We start from the raw sequence: 20,932 nt of genomic DNA, 5'->3' as shown, positions 1-20,932 counted from the left end.
ATTATGACCGAGGAGTTCTTTCTTAGCTCAGAGAGTATCAGCTTAAGCCAGAGAACTCCTGTCCCTCATGGTGGACTGGCCTTCTAACTTGACGAGGACATTCCTGAGAGGATGTTGTTCAGGGACTGTTTGGCTTGAACCCAGACAGTGGCAAAGATGACAGCTATGACCCTAAGCTTGTAGATGCCACTGCTCAACTTGCTGCTAAACCATTTTAATGTCTCATTCTGCCCGTCTGCTAGGCTTCCCAGAAGCCCACCGGTGGCAAGCAAAGCCCCAGCATTTTGCCCCTCTGCTTGCCAATTCCCGAGATCAGCCGGAAGAGGCAGGCCTCCTGACAATCACCTGTCACCGGCCAGCAGCCTTGGTAAACATCTGCAAACATGTTCCCGCATGCTGCACCATCACTGTACAAGGTCCAAGTCTTTAAGAATAGACACAAATGCTATGTTTTGGGCTGATTCGTGAAGACTGCACAGGATAAGTACCTGCACCACCACTCGCCCCCATCTTCCCAAACTCCCAGCAGTTGCCAGGACAGACCTGGCAATATATCCTGTACCCACCTACCTGCCTATTCTTAGAAGGAGAGAAAAGTAAAAGGGTCTCTTGCCCATCACAGGGGGCCTTCAATGCTTTGCTGAAGTATCTCAGGATGCCAAGGGACCTTAAATATTAAGACAGGGGCTTATAACTCTGATGAGTTTGGACCTTACAGAAAATCAGGAGGATCTCAAAACCTCGGCACACCTTCTATCACGTCAGTGAGTTTCCAACATTTGGGGAGCAAAAATATAGCTTGTGTAATGAAGGTTATGAAACCTCTGAAAAAAACTTTGCAAAGAAATCACACTACAGAAAAGTTAAACACTGTCCTGCTAAATTGCCCCATCAGTCTAAGAGTTCAACTCAAGGAAACCAGGGAGAGTTCAATATTTCCACATTTCACCTTGCAAGTTCCAAACTCTATTTTTATTAATTACATTGGAGACTTCTGCGGAACTCAAGCGCTTGGGCTATTTTTAATAAGCTTCATCCGACTCCAATGTATTGTTACGCTTCAAATGAAGATCAAACTACTAATTTAGCCGAAGATAATTGCGAGACTTCCAGGGCAGCTCCCGAATGAAATCCAGCCGGGTTTCTTTGCCAAGCCCTAGAAATGGAAAGAGCGCCACTCGGCACAACCCCACACCTTCGGCTTAGGTGGTTTCTTGATCATGACCCCAACACAAAGATACAAAAGTTTTTCTTTTAAAGGAAGGAAAATGATGAAATGGTGTTAAGTGTTCCCTTTCTTGCATGCATGACAACAGATCTTCTCTGTTTGGTATAAGGGTTAAGACTGGCAGGACTCTAATCTGGAGAGCCAGGTTTGATTCCCCACTCTTCCACTTGAAGCCAGCTGGGTGACCTTTGGGTCAGTCTCAGCTTCTTGGAGTTCTCTCAGTCCCACCCACCTCACAGGGTGATTGTCATGAAGATAATAATAACACATTTTGTAAGCTGCTCTGAGTAGATGTTAAGTTGTCCTGAAGGACGGTATATAAATCAAATGTTGTTCTTCTTCTTATTAAAGTTTCATGTCTACTGTCAAGCAGCATCTCTTGCCAATTCTCAGTGTTGCCTTCCCCCATCGACATCGGTGTTGTAATGCAATCTTTTAATTAAGCCAGTCTTTGACGTCTTCGCCGTCTGTTTCTTGGGCTTCCCCTGTCGAGCTGAATGCTAGATTTTAGGGTAGGATTGCCAGCCTCCGGGTAGTGGCTGGGGATCTCTTGGAATTACAATTAGTCTCCAGGCCACAGAGATCAGTTCACCTGGAGAAAATGGCTACATTGGTGGGTGGATTCTATGGAATTATGCCGTGCCAAGGTCTTTTCCCTCCCCAAACCCTACTTTCTCCAGGTTTCACCCCCCAGATCTCCAGGAATTTCCCAACTTGGAGCTGTCAACCCTATTTTAGGGACCCTGGGCAAAATGATCTCCACCCCTCCTTCACAAGTGACCCTAAAGGACATGCTCCTCCTAACTGAATTGGTGCAAGCAGACCTTCAGAAAGCTTGCTTCTACCTCTAGACAGGGCTTTTTTTCAGCCGAAACTCAGTGGAACTGGGTTCCGGCACCTCTTGAAAATACTCACGTGTCTGGTGCCCCTGCCCCCCACCCCGGTCTCCAGACAGAGATCAGTTCCCCTCATTTCTCTCTTGAGAGTTCCACCACGTCTTTTCCCAGGAAAAAAGCCCTGCTTCTGGATATGAGGTTCCAGGGGGGCCCTGCCATGACGCCCCATTTCTTAAGGGAGGAACATTTCTTAAGGGAGCACACCTCTTTTGCATTCCTTCAAACCCCAATTGGGGTAGTTGCCCGTCTGTGGCTCCACCCACTGGTGGACTGGGTTGCCTCTCTCAAAAACCCCAGGTACTTTTTGTTCTTTCCAAGATCCTGGTCCTCCTTTCTTCTACAAGGACAGCATGCCTTTCAGCTTCCTAGAAGCCCCCTATGCAAAATGACATGTAGTCATCATTTCAGAAGGGATCATACTGAGCCAGAGAAGCCTACTAAAGTGGAATATTGAACTAGAGGCAACAGGCAGGGGTGTGTGTGTGTGTCCACTTGCATGCGTACAACATCATCTGATCAGCTAAAGTAGCAGTTCTCAACCTTTCTAAACTGGAATCTTAACTAGGGTTGCCAGCTCCAAGTCGGGAAATTCCTGGAGATCTGGGGGGTGAAACCTGGAGAAAGTGGGGTTTGGAGAGGGAAAGGACCTTGGCATGGCATAATTCCACAGAGTCCACCCCCAAAAGTAGCCATTTTCTCCAGGTGAACTGATCTCTGTGGCCTGGAGACCAGTTGTAATTCCGGGAGATCTCCAGCCACTACCTGGAGGCTGGCAACCGTATTCTTAACCCTATTCTTTCCCCAAGTCCAGCACTAACTGAGCCGCTAAAGGCATTTGGGTGCATGTGCTAACCAATTAAATGCACTGCAGCACTGATCCAAAATCAGTACAAACACAATTCCCTTTTACCCAACTGAGTTGTCGTCAATCTATAGCCTACTGCTGCCCATTAGCAACATGTTTAACACGTTTCAGGAGGGGAAAAGAGCACTCTTGTTGTTTTTAATATGGAACAGTCTTCCACTGCTTAGTTTGTTATCACTTTGTTTGTTCAGAGCACAGAGGAACAGCAAGCAACATCTGGCCGGATCGCATGAAATGCAACAGAACAACTGCTTACAATTATTCTCACATTGTGGATGATGAAGGCATGCAGATTTGGAGAGAGAGAGAGAGAGAGAGAGAGAGAAAGAGAGAGAGAGAGAGAGAGAGAGAGTCTTGCTGATCGTCTGTTTGTGCACCTGTAGGATGTTGGGCTTTAAGCAACACTGAACAGAGTCTCATTATAGGTGAACTTCAGTAAGGTCCAATTGTCAACCCTCCTTTTATGGGAATACACACACACACACAGGCCCAAACCCTACACGTTATTATGAAGAGCACAGGGCAAGCAAAGGTTAATGCATGCCTAGAGTTTGCGTGACCACTTCTATGCATGGTCGTAGTGATGGGGGGCAGAGGAAGAAAATCTCTTTGCATCTCCTACACTGTTTCTAGATACAGCATCACAGAATCCCACAGGTTGCTACTCCAGCAAGAATGAGGAGGCCTCAAGCTGCTACTGCTCTATATGGTGTACAAACGTACGTCAACAAAGACACTCTGATTGGGAGTGCTAGCTGTCCCCTCACTGCTTCCTCACATGGCCAAAGCAGCACATACTCCAGCTGGGGTTGAGTTTAGCACATTGCCACTGATCTAGTGCTACTACTGAGTTTAGCACATTACTGCTATATTGTGGGTAGATTTCAGTTCTTGCTGAGCAGTCATACAGCCACCGGTGTGACTGCTAAATGACACCATCATGGAGTAGCTATTTCACATATAAGCCGAGAGCAAAACTATCAAAAAATCTTCCCAAAGGAAGGTATTTCTCTTAGGATTTCACATTACCCATCCTGGGACTAGTTGTAATAGACCCTAAAATTCAAGAAGGGGAACCCTGTGTGCCTCACGACAGACTGCAGCCAAAGCAACTAATCATTGCAGAGGGTGGTGACTTTGCATACACTAGAGGCTTTGCACACATGCCAAAACAATGCCCCCAACTCGGCATGCCAGTGTAGCATACTTAGCAGTCAGTGGTCGAGTATTACAAGTTATTGGGTATGTGCAATGCTGCAGAGACAAATTGTTCCATCTCACCAGTATCCTGTATAAATCAGGACAAATACCATGCAACAGGCATTGCCTTTGGGATATAGAATACCCAAACTTTGGAGACCAGAAGATCTGAAAGCAGTTCAAAACCAGAATCGCTTGCTTAGGAACCAGGATGAAATGTGGTTGCCTCATCAACTCTTTAACAACAACCAATAGTCTGGCAAATCTACACCAATATACCCATTGAAGAGTTTTCCCCTTACATCATACCTTGATGTTGCCACCTTAGTTGCTAACTGATTGTGGAATCTGACCCCAGCCCCAAGGTCATACAGTCTATAAAACCAATTTACGTTGTTCCCATTTGACTCTCTGTGCTCAATTGCTTTTAAGAACACTCAGTGTTGCCTGGTCGACACCATCCTTTTTCAAAACCTAACACTCTCTCGTCTCCAGATGCTTGGAGTTTTATGACAGAGACAGACAGACAAGTTTATTGTATGTGGCCATAGGCCTTTCTTTACAAGTTAAAAACATGTTTACAGTTCTAAAATATTAAAATTTCTAAAATTATGTCTCTCTCTAAAATTTCACATCTAGACACAAAAATTACCATTCATTTCAACAGACTGCTTTCTTAAGAACCACATTTGCTCTAATCTTTCTGGCAGCTAGAGCAAAAAGGGCCATCCTGTAGGAAACAAGGGGATGCTTTATGGAACTCAACACTCATCTTTTGAACGTTCTTTAGTCCCCCAAAAAGGGCACAGGCTCACTTGTTCTGGGGGGTCCAACAGAGTTCTAGGCTCAACATATCCCTGAATAGCAGGATCTGTATTGCTTTAGGAAAACACAGAAGGTCCCATTCTAGAGATAGTCTAGAGAGGCTAATTTTAGCCCATCATTGCCGAGCCTTCCACTGGTCTCCTTCTGCAAGGGGTATGGAGAGTCCACTCTCTCTGGTTGCCCCAAAAGGGGCACAGTATTTTATCTGTTTTTATCTGTATTTTATCTGTTTTTATAATTGATTTTAAGCTGTATTTTAATTCATGTTGTACCTCGCCCTGAGCCCGCTTGCCGGGAGGGCGGGTTAACAATGACAATGACAATGACAATAGTCTAAATCAAGTTATTGCTATTTCATGCTAATAATATCATGTGCAATATACAAAGAGGCTCCTCTAACAAACAGAAACCAATGCAAATGGAATAAACCGTACATAGAAGAAAAATAATTAAGTGGTAATAATCAACTAGAATATACAACACAAACAATAAACCAACACGCCAGTCAAAATATATTAAATGCAATAGAAAATACAATGCTAAACTTATTCAAAGAAGCATAATCGAAACACAATTAAAGCATACATCCGCACGTGGCAAGCCGCTCTAGAACAAAAATTAAAGGTACAGTCCCATCCACGGAATCAACAGTCACGGAAGAGATTCAATCCAGAGGTAAGTAAACAAGGTAAGTGAAGAAGATGTACTGCAAAGTCAAATCAATAATCCTCCAAAACACAGAAGGTCCTATTCTAGAGAGAGTCTAAATCAAGTTATTGCTATTTCATGCTAATAATATCAGATGGACAATGCCAGAGTGGAAGTAACAAAGTGATCATAGCTATCATATGATACAAAAGCCATGGGGAACCCAGAGAGTCTTGTAGCATCGTAAAGACTTATTGCAGCATAAGCCTTCATGGATTACAACTTAGTTAGTCAGATGCCCAAAGCATCTATTATTTGGCAGATACATATATACTCATTTATTTAAAACACATCTAACTTTTGCGCTCAACCAATAGTTCCCTAGGAAGCCGTAGTTCGACGCAGGTAGGTACAGAGGAAGAAAAGTATAAAACAGTGTGGATCAAAAGGAATATAAAGAACCACCAAGCCTGTGGCACCATTGTGCACAGTCCAAATGTCTCCAAGAACAGAGTAACTCATTCAACAGAAGTCACCGGCAAGAATGCTGTCTTTTTGGCTATGCTCGGACAGAACCAGGTTTGCTGATCAATTCCAGCTCAGCAGTTTTTATACTGAATCCTCCAGCAGAACTTCAGCTCCCAAACAAATCTGTGTGCCTTAAAGGACATTTTGTTGCTTTTGAACGTTCTGGAGCTGGCAAGCACAGAGAAGCTAGAGCAGTGCCTTGTTCACGCACATGAATTGGGAGTCAAGCGGACTCTGATCCAAGACACAAGGTATTAAAATCAGAACGTTTGAGGCAGGCTTCTGCCACAGTGAGCAATGATGACCAAATCTATTGAAAATATAACCTGGTTCCCTTCAACTACATCCTGAGCTGGCCCTTCCAAGGAGCAGAAGGCATGCAATAATTATGCCTTACCTTGCAGAGCATTTGCTGAGACAGTTTCTGGTAACGGACAGTGGCTTTCCCAATAGCATCAACAATGGTTTAATGGTGTAGCGGATACGACCAGTATAGTGTAGCCTTGGGCTAGGTTCACAGAGTGGAGATGGAAAGTACTATTCAGTTGCAGCCACCATATGGCGACTCCGAAGGGGTTTTAAGGCAAGAGACAAAGATATTTCGCCATTGCTCACCTCTATATAGCACTTGGATGACAGACCTTAGAGGTCTCTCATCCAAGTACTAACCACGGCCAATTCTGCGTAGCTCTCGAGATCTGATGAGATCAGTTTAGCCTGGGCTATCCAGGGCAAGGTAGGGACAGGGACAGCGGGGTTCAAATCCCCACTGAGTCATAATGCTCACTGGGTGATCTTGGACAAGTCACACTCTCTCAGCTTAACCAATCTCACTGGATAAGTGCCGCAAGGTACCCTGTAAGGCACCGTGAGCTCACAGGAAGAAGGGCAGGATGAATACGTGGCAACTGAATGTAGATCCACCAGGCTTCGTGGTGGAGCAGACCTTTTGCCCTTTCAAAATCCCCCTCTTAACAGCTTACCTACACAATAAGCACTGTACGCATTTCCTGCCTTACCAATTCACAAGGTAGAAATTAAGGATGCTTCTACCCTTATGAGAATGTCTCCTTGGTGTTCTGAAGTTCCAAATTACCTGGGCTCATTTCCAAAGTGGAACTGATGCCTTAGGAAGTCACTTTTGCTCCGTTTTTTTTTTAAAATCTCTAATTTTGGTGCAAAGCACTGGGCACGCACAATTTGCTAAAGCGTTCAGTTCATACGCTTCTTCCTCCCCCATTACATTACCAACAGGCTCATGTGCTTTGATAAAAGACTGAAGAAAGTGAGCAAGTATGATCTCAATGACTTGTGGCTATATAGCACTTCTTTTCTTTTGGGGGGCTTCATCAATGCAAAGGAGCAGATGTGTGCCATCAGTCCGAAACCACAGTCAATGCACATGTGTATATCAATCATCTATGGCTGCTTCCACACATGTTGCATAATGCACTTTCAATGCTCTTTAGTGAACATTTGGAACACAAAATCCACTTCCAAAGGACAGCTAAAATGCATTGAAAGTGTATTATCCAACGTTTGTGGAAACGGCCTAAGTGTAGAAGACAGCGGCAAACATTCGGTATGTTCTCCAGTTCCAGAATTAACTGCAGGGATTGTCTTAGTACAGCTTCCAGAATTACAGAGTAGAGCGTAAGGGAGAGAATGCTTTCAAAAAATATAAAGCAACAGAACAGAAAAAGGCCTCTCATCATCGTAGCAGATCTATTTCATTCTAAATGTGGGAGTTTATTCATTTTAGACAATTCTAGGTTGGTTTATTTTATTTTTCCTGTTCTGAATGGCTTTGAGTGAAAGTCAGCATTAAGAAAAGTGACACAGAAATGGTCGGAAATCCATTTAGAGAAACCAGAGGGGGGAAGCTAGAAGTTTATACTCAGCCACGTCTGAAGGCAGCCTCCCTCCATCACACAGCCTATCCTGAATAATCAACCAAGGGAATATCAAAACGACACTGTGGTAGAGTGGGCAGAGCATGGGATGATTTTGGATTTTTCCTCCTTGCCATTGAGACACAAAAACCGTTTTTTGATTTTGTTTCTCACTTGCCCATCACTTTTGTGTGCCGTTTGCGAAATGAAGCAATTGACTAAAACATATAGGAATCTAATCACAAACAAAACAAAACATTTGTTCAGCCTTATTTTTTGACACTGTGTTAAAAATTTGTTAATTTTTAACTATTGTTCAAAAACTGTATGAAGCTGTCTTATAAAGTGCCAGACCTATGAAGGTCTGTGCTGTCCACCTTGACTGACAGTGGCACTCGAGAGCAAAACCAGGGCTTTTTTTCAGCTGGAATGTGGCGGAATGGAGTTCTGGCACCTCTTGCCCCGGACTCAAAATTCTGAGGGGCTGTTTGGCACTGTGCAGAGATCCGGCGTGAGTGGCTGCTCGGGGAGGGGAGGCTGGATCGTTGTGAGGCCTGGGTCACCCCAATAGATGTGAGGGACTCACCTCAACTGCCCTGGGGAGGGTATAGAGGCACCCCTTGGAATTTTGCTCCTGGGGCAAGAGTTCACAACTATTGTGATAAGTATGATCCTACTGGGTAGTTCCTATGTCATTTAATACCACCACCTCCACAAGGTAGGGGGTTATGTCGCACAGTTGATGTAAGTCTATAGCGCACGAAAATAATATTATTTCAAAGAATCCCGTGGGTTTCTCCCTCATTTCCCTCTTGAGAGTTCCACTGCCTCTTTTCCCAGAAAAAAAGCCCAGGGCAAAACTAGACTTGATGGCATGCCCAGATCCAGCCCATGGACACCGCTGCCATTTTAAAGTGAGGGGATGACGTGAGGGGATTGGGCCCGTAGCGCTGCAGGCTGAGGCACTCTGGTCTGCCTCTCCAACACACCTCTTCAAGTGCCAGAACGGCTGCAGCTCCTTCCAGTTCGCAGCTCTTCCAGCATTTGAAAAGGCATGGTGGGGAGCGCCTCAGCCTGCTATGCTGTGGCCCTGATCAGGATTGGGTCCTCACATTTTCAACTCACTTTAAAATGGTATTGCTGTCCACAAATCAGACCCATGGATGCTGTCACATCTATGAGAGCCAGTTTGGGGTAGCGGTTAGGAGAGGCAGGACTGTAATCTGGAGAGCCGGTTTTGATTCCCCACTCCTCCGCTTGAAGCCAGCTGGGTGACCCTGGGTCAGTCACAGCTCTCTCAGAGATCTCTCAGCCCCACCTACATAACAGGGTGTCTGTTTGTGGGGATAATAACAACAACAACATTTGATTTATATGCCACCCTTCAGGTCAACTTAATGCCCACTCAGAGTGGTTTACAAAGTATGTTATTATTATCCCCACAACAATAATCACCCTGTGAGGTGGGTGGGGCTGAGAGAGCTCCTAGAAGCTGTGACTGACCCAAGGTCACCCAGCTGGCTTCAAGTGGAGGAGTGGGGAATCAAACCCAGTTCTCCAGATTAGAGCCCCATGCTCTTAACCAAACTGGCTCTCAATGACACTGATTTTGTAAACCGCTCAGAGTGTGGTGTTAAGTTATCCTGAAGAGTGGTATATAAGCACAAGGTTGTTGTTATTATTATAGTTTGGCCCTCAGTTTAAAAGTCTTTCACAACCTCTACTACCTGATCTTTTTAACTAGAGGTGATGAAGATTAAACCTGGGACCTTCTACATACAAAGGAGATAGATATTCAGTCATGGAGCCACAGTCTCGCTCCATTCTGCTGTGGCAAAAACAGAGTTAAACTACACCTGGGCACAGAGGAATGGAGTGAGACTGTCAGGCTATGGATGACAGGATATGGTAGACAGGTCCCGGTACCATTGCAACAAGAAGTCCAATCATTTCCATATATATGTCCATAGAATTACTCAGAGGCTAGAAAGCATCTAAGCAGTACACGTTTCCTTGATAGGAATAGGAACTTGAAAAAAGCACAGCTCTAAATACTCAATCATTTCCCCCCTCCCACTTAGACCACTGGTTTACGTGGGAAAAGCTCTGGGAACTTCTTCTGGAGTTTATACATCAACCTAGACAGGACAGGCATAAGAGTCAACGGCATTATTGCAGACAGTACAAAGTCACTTCTGTGAGCTTCAAAGAAAAAAAGATAAGACAGCTGCATTCTTAGGCTGTTAGAGGGAGAAACGAAAGTGATGGTGAGAGCCTTTGCAAAATGAAATCAAGGTACAGCATTAGAAATGGTTCAACATATAGAACAATGGCATGGGTGTAGGGGTACAGACATGACAGAGACCGTGGCTCAGCGACTGAGCATCTACGTTGCGGGCAGGTACTCAGGAAGGAAATGACAGTTGTCCAAGTGAGAAGGTATCTTTTGGTTAAAAGACTAGTATCTTCAGAGCTTTTATATCAATACTGAACCATCTACTGCAGAATAAATGAATTCTGCAGATGGAGCAGAACCTTCCGCAACAGGCGCATAACGGAGTTCCAGGTAAGGATGCTCATAATGGAAATAGGGGAGAAAAGTCTGTATTCCCATCCAAGAGACCACGAAGGGATTTTCACCTACGGCATTGTCCAGGTGAAGAACTTTAGTATGTGAGGTGGGTGGAGGGGAAATATCATAGCCGCTAATGATGGAAGTACAGAAGAAACGGCAGAACTCTGGAACTTTTCAAGTCTAAGGCTGATTCCGCACATGTTGGATAATGCAGTTTCAATGCACTTTATCAATCGTTTGAGGTGGATTTTTTGTTCCGCACACAAAAACATCCATTCCAAATGATCTATAAAGAGGATTGGAAGTGCATTATCCAGCGTGTGCGGAATCACTCTCCATGTAGGTATCTAGTGAATGGAGTCTACAAGTCCAGAAATCCATGGCTCAATATTAGACATGGGTTTACTTTAGGCAAGCCAGTGGTTTGTCCGCAAAGTCAGTGGTTTGTTAGCCTCCGCAATCATACCTACAATGCAGGAATAAAACACCAGCCTCTCTCATAGGCCTCTCGTAAGGAATATTTACTGTATTCGAACACTTGAAATATGATAGTTTGTATAGCATTTCGATGACTTAGAAGTACATTCAGCCCTTGCTGAATGGGCCTGCTTCAGCAACTCATTTCAGCCCCAAAAACAGCTACAACAATTTTGGATTCCCGAGTGTGTAGAGGAACAGACTGAGGTCACCTTTGTTCTGTTTTAAAAAACCTAAACAGTGACCGGGGGGGGGGGGGGGATATGAGGTAATCAAGTTAACCTAACAGCAAGAAGAGCGTCGGCCTACTTTTAAATTTACCCTAGAACTTCTCCGATCCAAGGCCAGTGTTTAGTCCTTGTCTCCAACTCATCAGACGTAAAACCCTATTAATTCCAACTCAAGTACACACATAGTCACTTCAGTTCAGGTGTACTAAACTTCCACCCGTTTCTTCACCTCTGCAAAGAATTTAATTGCTGGCTTGGAGACTAGCATCTTATAATTATATACAAAAACCTCTTGTTCCAGGTTTTGCAGATGGAAAAGCAAGGAAGCTTGGAAAAACTTCTCATGTTTATGATGCTGATACTGAGTCCAACAAGCTTAGTATTGTCTTCTATGACTGGAGGCAGCTGTCCAGGACCACAGGCAGAGAAAGAGCTTTCCCAGCACCTACTAGAAGTCCTCTGCTCGAACTCGGGACCTTTTGCATGAGTTCTACAAGTGCATGGCAGGCCCTCCTCTCAACCCATAGGTTACACCTCTGTAAGCATTCATATGGATGTATGATAACGCATTTCACTGTCAAGAGAATGGTTTGTGTCAGCAAGATCTTTTGAATGGAGGTGCCAAGCACTAAACCTAAAATCTTCTGCACAAAAAAGTGCATGCTCTACCAATGGTCTTTAACATGCCCTTGTGAAACCATGCCTCTTAGGGCCTGTATGCACCCTCAACTGCCACAACAACTGCCTAGTTAAACTAGTCCGTGTTCATTCCAAAGAATGCACATTTGACTAGTGAGCAGAACTGGCCCGCTCGTTTAACAGTCATCTGGCTCCTGCATCTTTAATAATTGCACAGAAAAGGAAATCGACAGCCACACGCTGGGCTTAAAACTTGTGCGGTGACAAATTTCACCTGCGGAAATCCTTTCTTCTCCACAAGTGTGTCAGTGCGCTCTGTTGACCTGGTGTTGAAAGGCTGACTGCCCCCGCTGTGAAGGGAGTATATGAAGCTACAACAGAATTCGCTACAAGACAGGTACAAGTTTCCCCCCTCCTCTTTCTTCTCCCTTCTATATATTTTATCTAGAGCCTATTACAACAGTCCCAGACTGACCACAATATACACTCAAATAAGTTCTCCAACACACACACAATGAATTTGATCAAACCAGATGAAATCCTTTAAAGAAAGAGGGCTAATCCTTTCCTTGAAAGCACACATCCTGATCAAGTAGTCCAGGAGACGACAAAGTGTTTACATTTGATCTTGTTAACTCCAGGACAACTCTGGTGGAGGAGACTGGCCAAGCAGCATGAATTACACCTGCGTGGAAGTTTACACAGAGAAGAATCTTTACGGAAAAGTAAACCTAGGAAAGCTTGTAATGACAAACAGGTAAGGGGAAATGCTGGCAACAAATTATTCTGGTGGGACTCCAGACACCACACTCTGGACCCACAGAAGCAGAGACAGAACTTCCCTGTCCAATATTAGGAGACAGACTTCTTCCTTGTCCTGTAAACACACGGTCCAAAGCATCTATTACAACAACAGAACTCTAATCCTTAGATGCCGTCACATTCCAAAATTAGAGGGGTGGATGAGTTTAGAATAAATTCCAAAAGAAAAATACACTCCCAGAGCACCTCCCAAGTATAACCGTGGGGATGCCATGAGAACAAGAGAGCAGGCAGGTTCAGCCCTCAACCAAGGTGGGCTGAAATTGACCAACAAGAGGGGGAATGAAATTGACAAAAAGGTCAGGGGTAGAAGTTTCCGGGGAGGAGATCAAATGGTGGGGGAGGCTCCATGAAGGCTACTAGCGAAAAACAGACTAAATACATGTTTCCTACCCCAACTTTCTTGGGAAAGTGTGTGTGTGTGGGGGGGGGGGTCACATTCCTTCCCCGAGGGGCCTTCACTCCCCAAACCGACTCAAGGTTCCTCTCCGCCCCCTACTCACACACACCCCTTTTGGGGTCTGGCCCTCCCGAAAGCAATCGCGGATGGGGAAAAGGGCAACGGGCGATTTCTACGGCAGGGGGGGGGGGAGGAAACGAGCCAGGCTTCTTCGCTGCGCCTCCAAGCCACACAAAAGCAGTTTCTAGAGCAGGGAGGGGAAGGCTATGGAAGGGAGAAGTTGGCAACCGGGTTCGCCACAAGCCCTTTCGAGGGCACCGAAAGGCGACACACGCGCGAGCGCACGCCCCTTCCCGTGCCACGAACGCTTTCGAGTCACCAAACATCGGGGGAGCATCAAGGGCGGGCGAGCCCATCGCCGCCCCTCCTCTGTTCTCCCACTCCCCAAACGCAAGCAATACACCCCCACCCACCCCACCGCCCCCCGAACCCAAGCAGCAGCCCCCCCTTCCAACAGCAAGAGCCAGCAGAACCCACCCACCTCTCCCCCCCCCCCCCGCACATCCATCAAGCGGCAGCCAAAACACATTTTTATGCCTGTGTGCGCATATGGACCTGCCCTCCCGCCCCATCGGGCTACAGCCCGGGGAAGCCAGAAAGGGCTTCTCGGATCTGCACCCGGCTCGCCTCTCCGGCCTCCCCCCGCGCTGCCATCACCCCACCGGCGAACAATGAGAGCCCACCCGAGCCCCCTCCCCTCCGCCGAGCATCTAAGGGCGGGGGGCGGCTTCGGCCAAGGCAGGGGCGTCCTCACCTCCAAGGCTTCCAGAGTGACAAAGCTGGCCATGGCGAAGCCATCGATGATGTCTTCTTCGGGGGAGGAAGACTCTCGCCTCTTCCTCCGGGGGGGCTTGGGTCGGGCGGACGGGGGGAGCGCTGGGTTCCCATTGTTTTCGAGCTCCGAGCCCGAGGAAGAAAGGAGCGACGGCGCCCTGGTCCTCCGAGGCTCCCCGGCCGCCGCGACCCCCCCCAGCCCCGCCGGCAGCACCTTGTAATCCGCCTTGGAATCGCCTCTCCCGGTCGCGTTGGGACCTGGATCGCCTCTTCTTCCGAAAGCCGTTGTAGAGTGTGGAGCCATCCATGGCTCGCGTTTTTCCCAGCCCGCCCCCCTGGCCGCCTCAGCCCTCCCTCTCTCGCGCCCCCCCCCCTCAACTCCAGCTCCCCCACCCCACCCGCCGGGGGGATCGAGAAGGGAGGAGGAAGGGAGGAGGAAGGGGGGACCCAAAAGAAACGGGGCGGGGGGAGAGAGGCAGGCGCCCGGGAATGTCACCCGCAGCAGAAGCGAGGCGAGGAAAAGCAGCGCCGAGAGATTCCTTCGAGAGTCGAGGGCTGCGCGCCGGTCTGCTTCGGCGAGGCGGGGGAGCCAAGCATCGAGAAATCCACCCTCGGCGGCAGCAGGCGATAAATCCGAGTAACGGAATGCCTCGATCCGGGGCAGCGTCGGGGCTGAGATCCGCACCCCTCCTCCGCCGCCGCCTCGTCCACCGTGCAGGGATATTTACGATTGTTTTAATCCTCGGGAAAGGAATTCTAGCAACGCTCCAGCCCCGCCGGGTTGCCAACACGGGGCTTCCCTTTCCTCCGCCTCATGCTCGCAGAAGGGAAGGCGGCCACCCCGGCACAGCGATCGCCTCGGCGGCACTCTTCTCTCCGCCCCCCCGATGGAGGAGTTGGGGCTCCGCGGAGAATCGGACCGGCGGGGAAGTTGCCGCTTCCCTCCCTCCCCCCGGCTCGCTTTTCACGCCGGAAAATCGCCTGGTAATTCGATCAGGAAAGCTCCGGCTGGCATCGATCGCGGCACCTGGGAGCGAGGCGCGCCCCCAGCCCGGCTCTCTCTCCGGCTCGCCAAGCTGTGCGCATCCCCCCGGCCCCCCAGAGGAGGAACAGCCCCCCTCCCCTCCAAAAATAAAATAAAAGTCGCCCCGAAGAGAAAGGATCCAGAAAGGGGTGGGGAAGAGTTCGGCCTCAAAGAATCCAACACAAAGGAAATTGACAAGCTGCCTCTCGCCGCCCGCCACAAGCGAAGGGGACACACCGAAAGGGGAGGGGGCAAAATTGTATTTCGGGGGGGAGGGGGCAGATCCGGGAAGCCTCCCCCCGTACAACAGAGAGGGGCTCTAGGGGACGGCTTAAAATCCTGCTGGGGGTCAGAGGCGAGCCCGTCGGGGGCTGATCTCCCCCCAGCGCAGCAGCCTGGATCTGGCTCGCCCCATTCACCTTTCCTTGCCTTTCTCTCTGGAGCGTGTGCTCCCCCCCCCCCAGCAATCACGTGGCTAACTTTCCCGTCTCCCCTCCCCGCTTTCCTCCCTTTCTCCCAGCGGTGTGAAATAAAGCTCCCTTCCCCGCGCGAAATAAGTGGCGGGCATGCGCGCGGAGCGTGCGCACTGGCTTCCCCTTCGCTCCGTGCGCGAAGGAATGAATGGAAAACGGGGGGAGTGGGTGCCTCGCGGGAGATGCTGGCCCTTTAAAAAAAAGGGGTGGTTGTAGGGTCGTGGGGTTTTCCTCCATGCCTTCGCAGTCATCAGAAGGAGGGAGTGCCAACTTTTAAAAACAAATGCGCCTGGTGAGGCTCCTATGCCCTTTAAGTGTGTGGGGGGCTCCCCACCAGTTTGCAGACTGGAAAGATTTTGCTGGGCATGTTGGTTTGACAGGCTGTTGGGAAAGGGCATTGGAGCTCTGCCAGGAACATAAAGGGGGCAGCCCTAATTCCCAGATCATCCTTTCAAGAAAGAAGGAAGAAACAAGCCGCGTCAGATCTGGTAGCTTTGTGATGGATCTTCGTTGTTCTTTGGTGCTTTGGAAGCCAACTGAAGAGCAAGATAAAAAGTAAATAGCGTGGACCGCTTCAGTCAACTTGAATCCAGGGATGTGGCTCGGGGCTCAAGGCTAAGGCCAACCTTTTTCCTCCCCATCTCTCAGCATCCCGTTTGGATAATGGTCACCTCGCCAGGTTGTTGGGAGGGCAGTCACACGCAAGATTACAGAGCGCTTTACAAGTCAGAACTTAATGTAATCAGTTGAAAGGCTGGTCTGGCCACCAGACTCCTTTGAGGTTGCTAACTCATCAGATAAGGGGCCTAAGAGCCAGTGGTGAGGAAAACAAGGAATAAGACAGCTTCCCCCACACCTTAGTTTACTGTCATTGTAAGCTGTACACCTTAGCTAAGTAGAAATGCCCCCAAATCCATACACATGCCAGTTTGGTGTAGTGGTTAAGAGCAGCAGGACCCTAATCTGGAGAGCCAGGTTTGATTCCCCACTCCTCTGCTTGAAGCCAGCTGGGTGACCTTGGGTCAGTCACAGCTCTTCCAGAGCTCTCTCAGCCCCGCCCACCTCACAGGGTGTTTGTTGTGGGGATAATAATAATACTTTCTAAACCACTCTGAGTGAGCATTAAGTTGTCCTGAAGAGTGGTATATAAATTGAATGTTGTTGCTGTTGTTATTATACATTAAATAAATTACAATAAATTATAATATTTATAATATTATTATAAATATTATAAATATATCTCTCCATCTCCATCTCCCTATCTATAAATAAATAAATCAAATGTTATTTTTATTATTATTAGCTTGGTCTGTTTCAGACCAAAGTTTACCATCTGTAGCCAGCTTACAAGCAACGGTTAGACGACACTACAAAGTCCTATTCCAACATTATTAAATATTTTTAAAAGGATAGAAACAGCCCTATCTGACTGTTTATCTGTCCGTCAGTCTGTCCATCAGTCTCTTTCTCTCACACACACACACTCTGCAAAAACTTTAGTTGCTCACCTTAAGCAAGACAACTACGGTAGCTCGAGATCTACAACAAAATGGGGATCCTTCTAGGAAGCTGTTCCAAAAAAGAGGTACGGTGGCTGAGTCAGGAGGACATGCTTAAGCATGATTGGAATACCCGAGGAAGAAGCCTTGAGAAGACAGCAGTTGGCCCATGGGCTGTTATCAGGAGAGATGGGGGTTGGGGAGTTTCTAGACCATGTCAGGCTTTATAAACAAGAACCAGGACTTATACAGGTGTCCTTCACAGCAGGAAATGGGAGATGGCCCTAGAGCAGCGGTCAGCTACTTTTCATAATTAAAGAAACAAACAATGTTAAGATTGAGAGCACAAGCCCAAGAGCCATGAAGGGCTTTAAACACCAAGGTTAACACCTTGAACTGGATCCAGAACTCCACTGGGAGCCAGTGCAGCTGGCTCAGCACAGGACGAATGTGCGCTCAAATTGGCATTCCAGTAAAGACGTACGCTGCTGCATTCCGGACCAGCTGTAACATCTGGGTCAGGCCCAAGGGCAGCCCAACGTAGGGTGAGTTGCAGTAGTCTAGCCTGGAGGTGACCATTGCATGGATTACTGTAGCTAGGTCCTGGGGCGAAAGATAGGGCACCAGTTGCCTGGCTTGTCAAAGATGAAAAAAGGCAGACCTGGCAAGGGCCGTGACCTGGGCCTCCATTGAAAGTGTGGCATCCAAGGTCACGCCCAGGCTCCTCACTGTCAATGAAAGTTTCAGTTGTACCCCATTGAGGGTTAGGAGCTGGGTCTCCAGCTCCATCGCCCCACGATCCAGACACAGAAGCTGCATCTTCAGCGGATTCAATTTCAGGCGACTCTGATGTAACCATGCCATCATAGCCTGAAGACCCTTGGCCAAGGAATCTGGAGCGAGATCAGATTGGCCGTCCATCAGCAGATAGAGTTGGGTGTCATCCACTTACCAGTGACAACCTAGCCCAAAGCTGCGAACTACCTGGGCGAGGGGGCACATATAGATGTTAAATAGCATCTATAGATGTTAAATAAAGCATCTCAAAGAAGACGGTTAGAGCCAAAACACACGAGAAGAAATACCCAGGTTCAGCACGTGTTCTCTTACCTCAAGGTTTGCCGGGATCTGTAGGTGTCCTGGAAGCTTAAAGTTTAGCATTTACAGAGCAGCAGGGAGGGAAATACAGCCGCCTGTATTTCCCTTCCCCTTCCTGCTGCTCTGTAAATGCTAAACTTGTTCTCTTACCTCAAGGTTTGTTGGGAAGTGTAGGTGTCTTGGCAGCTTAAAGTTTAGCATTTACGGAGCAGCAGGAAGGGGAAGGGAAATACAGGCACCTGTATTTCCCTTCCTGCTGCTCTGTAGATGCTAAACTTTAAGCTTCCAGGACGCCTACAGATCCCGGCAAACCTTGAGGTAAGAGAACATGTGCTGAACCTGGGTATTTCTTCTCGTGTGTTTTGGCTCTTAGTCCTGTAAAAATCTTTGCTTGACATTCCCTTCATATACTACTTATTCTAGCGTTCCACCTACCCCTCTAATATACCTTCATTTAAAGATTACATTTTCTTTTTTATAAGAGCTGTATTTGATTGCATGCTGAGCCATAGGTGGCTGCTGGAGGACCCTGCACTACAGGCCGTCGGGTGTGTGTACCCTAAAACATAATGTTTTGTTTTTACGACCATATTTTAAAACACTCATTTGAGATAGGCTGCCATTCCAGGCAGGGCAGTTTCCTGCCGCGTGTACCAGTTTGGGAAGAACTGTAGTCGTCTTCTTGTAGTGTCTGGAACTGCTCTTTGCAATAAAAACATAAAGGCTGACTTACAGAACCATAAAAGCGGCGGTCCAAAGCATGCTTCATTCATCTGGAACTTACGGAGAGGGCGTGTGGGGATAACTGCTCAATAAACATGATATAGTCTTGACTGTACAAATCGTTCTGCTATATCATTGGAAGAAATTTCACAGGCGATCGGGGTACCCCAAAGGTCTTGTACTACCATCTTCCAGAGTAGCCTCTGGCCATGTGTCTGTGAAGAATCATGTTCGGTAGCAAGAAATTGGGAAAGTAACTTGTAGCTTGGGGAAAACCGGCAAGAACTTTGCCCTGAGCAAGAGTAATTTGTAACAGCATATTGGGATGCGGTTGTGAAGGCTTGTGTCTGCGCACGGCACTCCCTAGAGTCCAAAGTGGCTTTCGGAGAGAGGAGGCAGCGGTAGAGACCAGAGATGCAGTTTACAAATCCCAACATGCATGCTTTAAAAACCTGTAGATCTGAGATTGTGGCTGCTATCCTCTGCCCACGTATGCGGCAAGAAATCTCGTTGACGGCTTCTGAAAACACAAACATAGGGGTCAGGTTGTCAATCCACCCTGTGAAAGTAAAAAGTCCAAGAACTTGAAGGATGGGCTTACTTGGACCCAGGGCTCTTTTTCTGGGGAAAGAGGGGGTGGGACTCAGTGGGTTGCCCTAGGAGAAAATGGTCACATGGCTGGTGGCCCCGCCCCCTGATCTCCAGACAGAGGGGAGTTGAGATTGCCCTCCGCACCACCGAGCAGCACGGAGGGCAATCTAAACTCCCCTCTGTCTGGAGATCAGGGGGCGCGGCCACCAGCCATGTGACCGTTTTCAAGAGGTTCCGGAACTCCGTTCCACCATGTTCCAGCTGAAAAAAAGTCCTGCTTGGACCTTTGTCTTTGAAGTCACCTGAGTGCCCCATCAGGGGATAAGAGCTGATTTCTGTGGAGATGCCACCTGGGCTGCAGTAATAGCCCACGCATTCAGTCAGTGAGATCAGGGCTCAGCCACACTTCTATGTTTATTTTAAATTTTACTATTATTTGCATTGTAGGCTTTTATTATTATACATTTTTCTTCTTTTGCAAATGCAACCTCTGGGATTGTTTTATCAAGGAGGAAAATGGCATTCATAGAATCACAGGGTTGGAAGGGACCTCTAGGGTCATCTAGTCCAACCCCTGCAAAATGCAGGAAATTCACAAATACCTCCCCCCCCCATACACACACAGTGACCCTTACTCCATGCATTGGGAGGGAACTTAACCCTTTCCTTCTCTGCTGTTTTCTCAATGGAAAAAGGCATGCCTGAGCTGCTTTTCCCCCCAATGGGGGAGAAAGGGTTTCCCCAAATGCGGTAAGCTGAGCTTGATGGTAGCTTTTTATCAATGTGAAAATGGCAAGGGGGGGAAGAACCAACGTCCTCCTATGCCATTCTCCTTGATAAAACAGCCCAAGAACCTGCATTTGCAAAATACATTTACAATAATCATGGAAGACCCTGTAATACGTAGCTAAGCCTTCAGAGTGCACGACTTGTGGAAGAAACAGTGTTTTCAACACATAAGCTTATAGAGAGGTGCCAGCTAGACTGATATCTAAGAATGGATTCAAATAATGCTTCTAATGTGTTGCACATAGAAACAAGTTCCAGAAAAGGTCACGTGATCACTTTACAAACGTAGGTCATGGAGCAAAACATCCTTCAGAACCTACTTTGATGAAACTTGCAAGGATTTCCACATCTGGTTTGCTGTCATAGGGAAGCACTCAGATGACCACCACTGGCAAAAGGGTAGCTGTGAGCGAAGCTACAAGTGACTTTGTTCACGTGGAGAACACTAGATTTTTCTTGCTGAAGCTTCACCGACATGGCCGTTTTCTCCAGAGCAGCTCCCTGGGACAAGGCAGTCCACAGAACGCCCTGGGAGACAGTAGCAGCTGCCCGCCCCAAAACGAAGCCCTCTTGTGGCTCTTCAGGCAGCGATTCTAACAGAGAGGGGAAGGACCACTCCGACTTCACTTCCCAGGTAACCTTGCGAGAAAAATCTAGTGTTTGCCACGTGAAGAAA

At 47.5% G+C, this 20,932-nt stretch overlaps 1 protein-coding gene across 1 annotated transcript in view; it reads right to left on the bottom strand.

Moving 5' to 3' along the window:
- LOC129345063 (autism susceptibility gene 2 protein-like) overlaps positions 1 to 14,367 on the bottom strand; it is a 955,148-nt gene extending 940,781 nt beyond the window's left edge. Inside the window, 2 exon segments of the mRNA XM_055002049.1 lie at positions 14,040 to 14,237; positions 14,239 to 14,367. Coding sequence (XP_054858024.1) covers positions 14,040 to 14,237; positions 14,239 to 14,367 — 327 coding nt within the window.
- Between the last annotated feature and the right edge of the window lie 6,565 nt (positions 14,368 to 20,932).

This window comes from Eublepharis macularius, chromosome 17 (assembly GCF_028583425.1).
Source record: "Eublepharis macularius isolate TG4126 chromosome 17, MPM_Emac_v1.0, whole genome shotgun sequence".
In the NCBI taxonomy this organism is placed as follows: domain Eukaryota; kingdom Metazoa; phylum Chordata; class Lepidosauria; order Squamata; family Eublepharidae; genus Eublepharis; species Eublepharis macularius.
The sequence above is the reverse complement of the archived record's forward strand: the minus strand, read 5'-3'. Positions and strand labels throughout refer to the sequence as shown.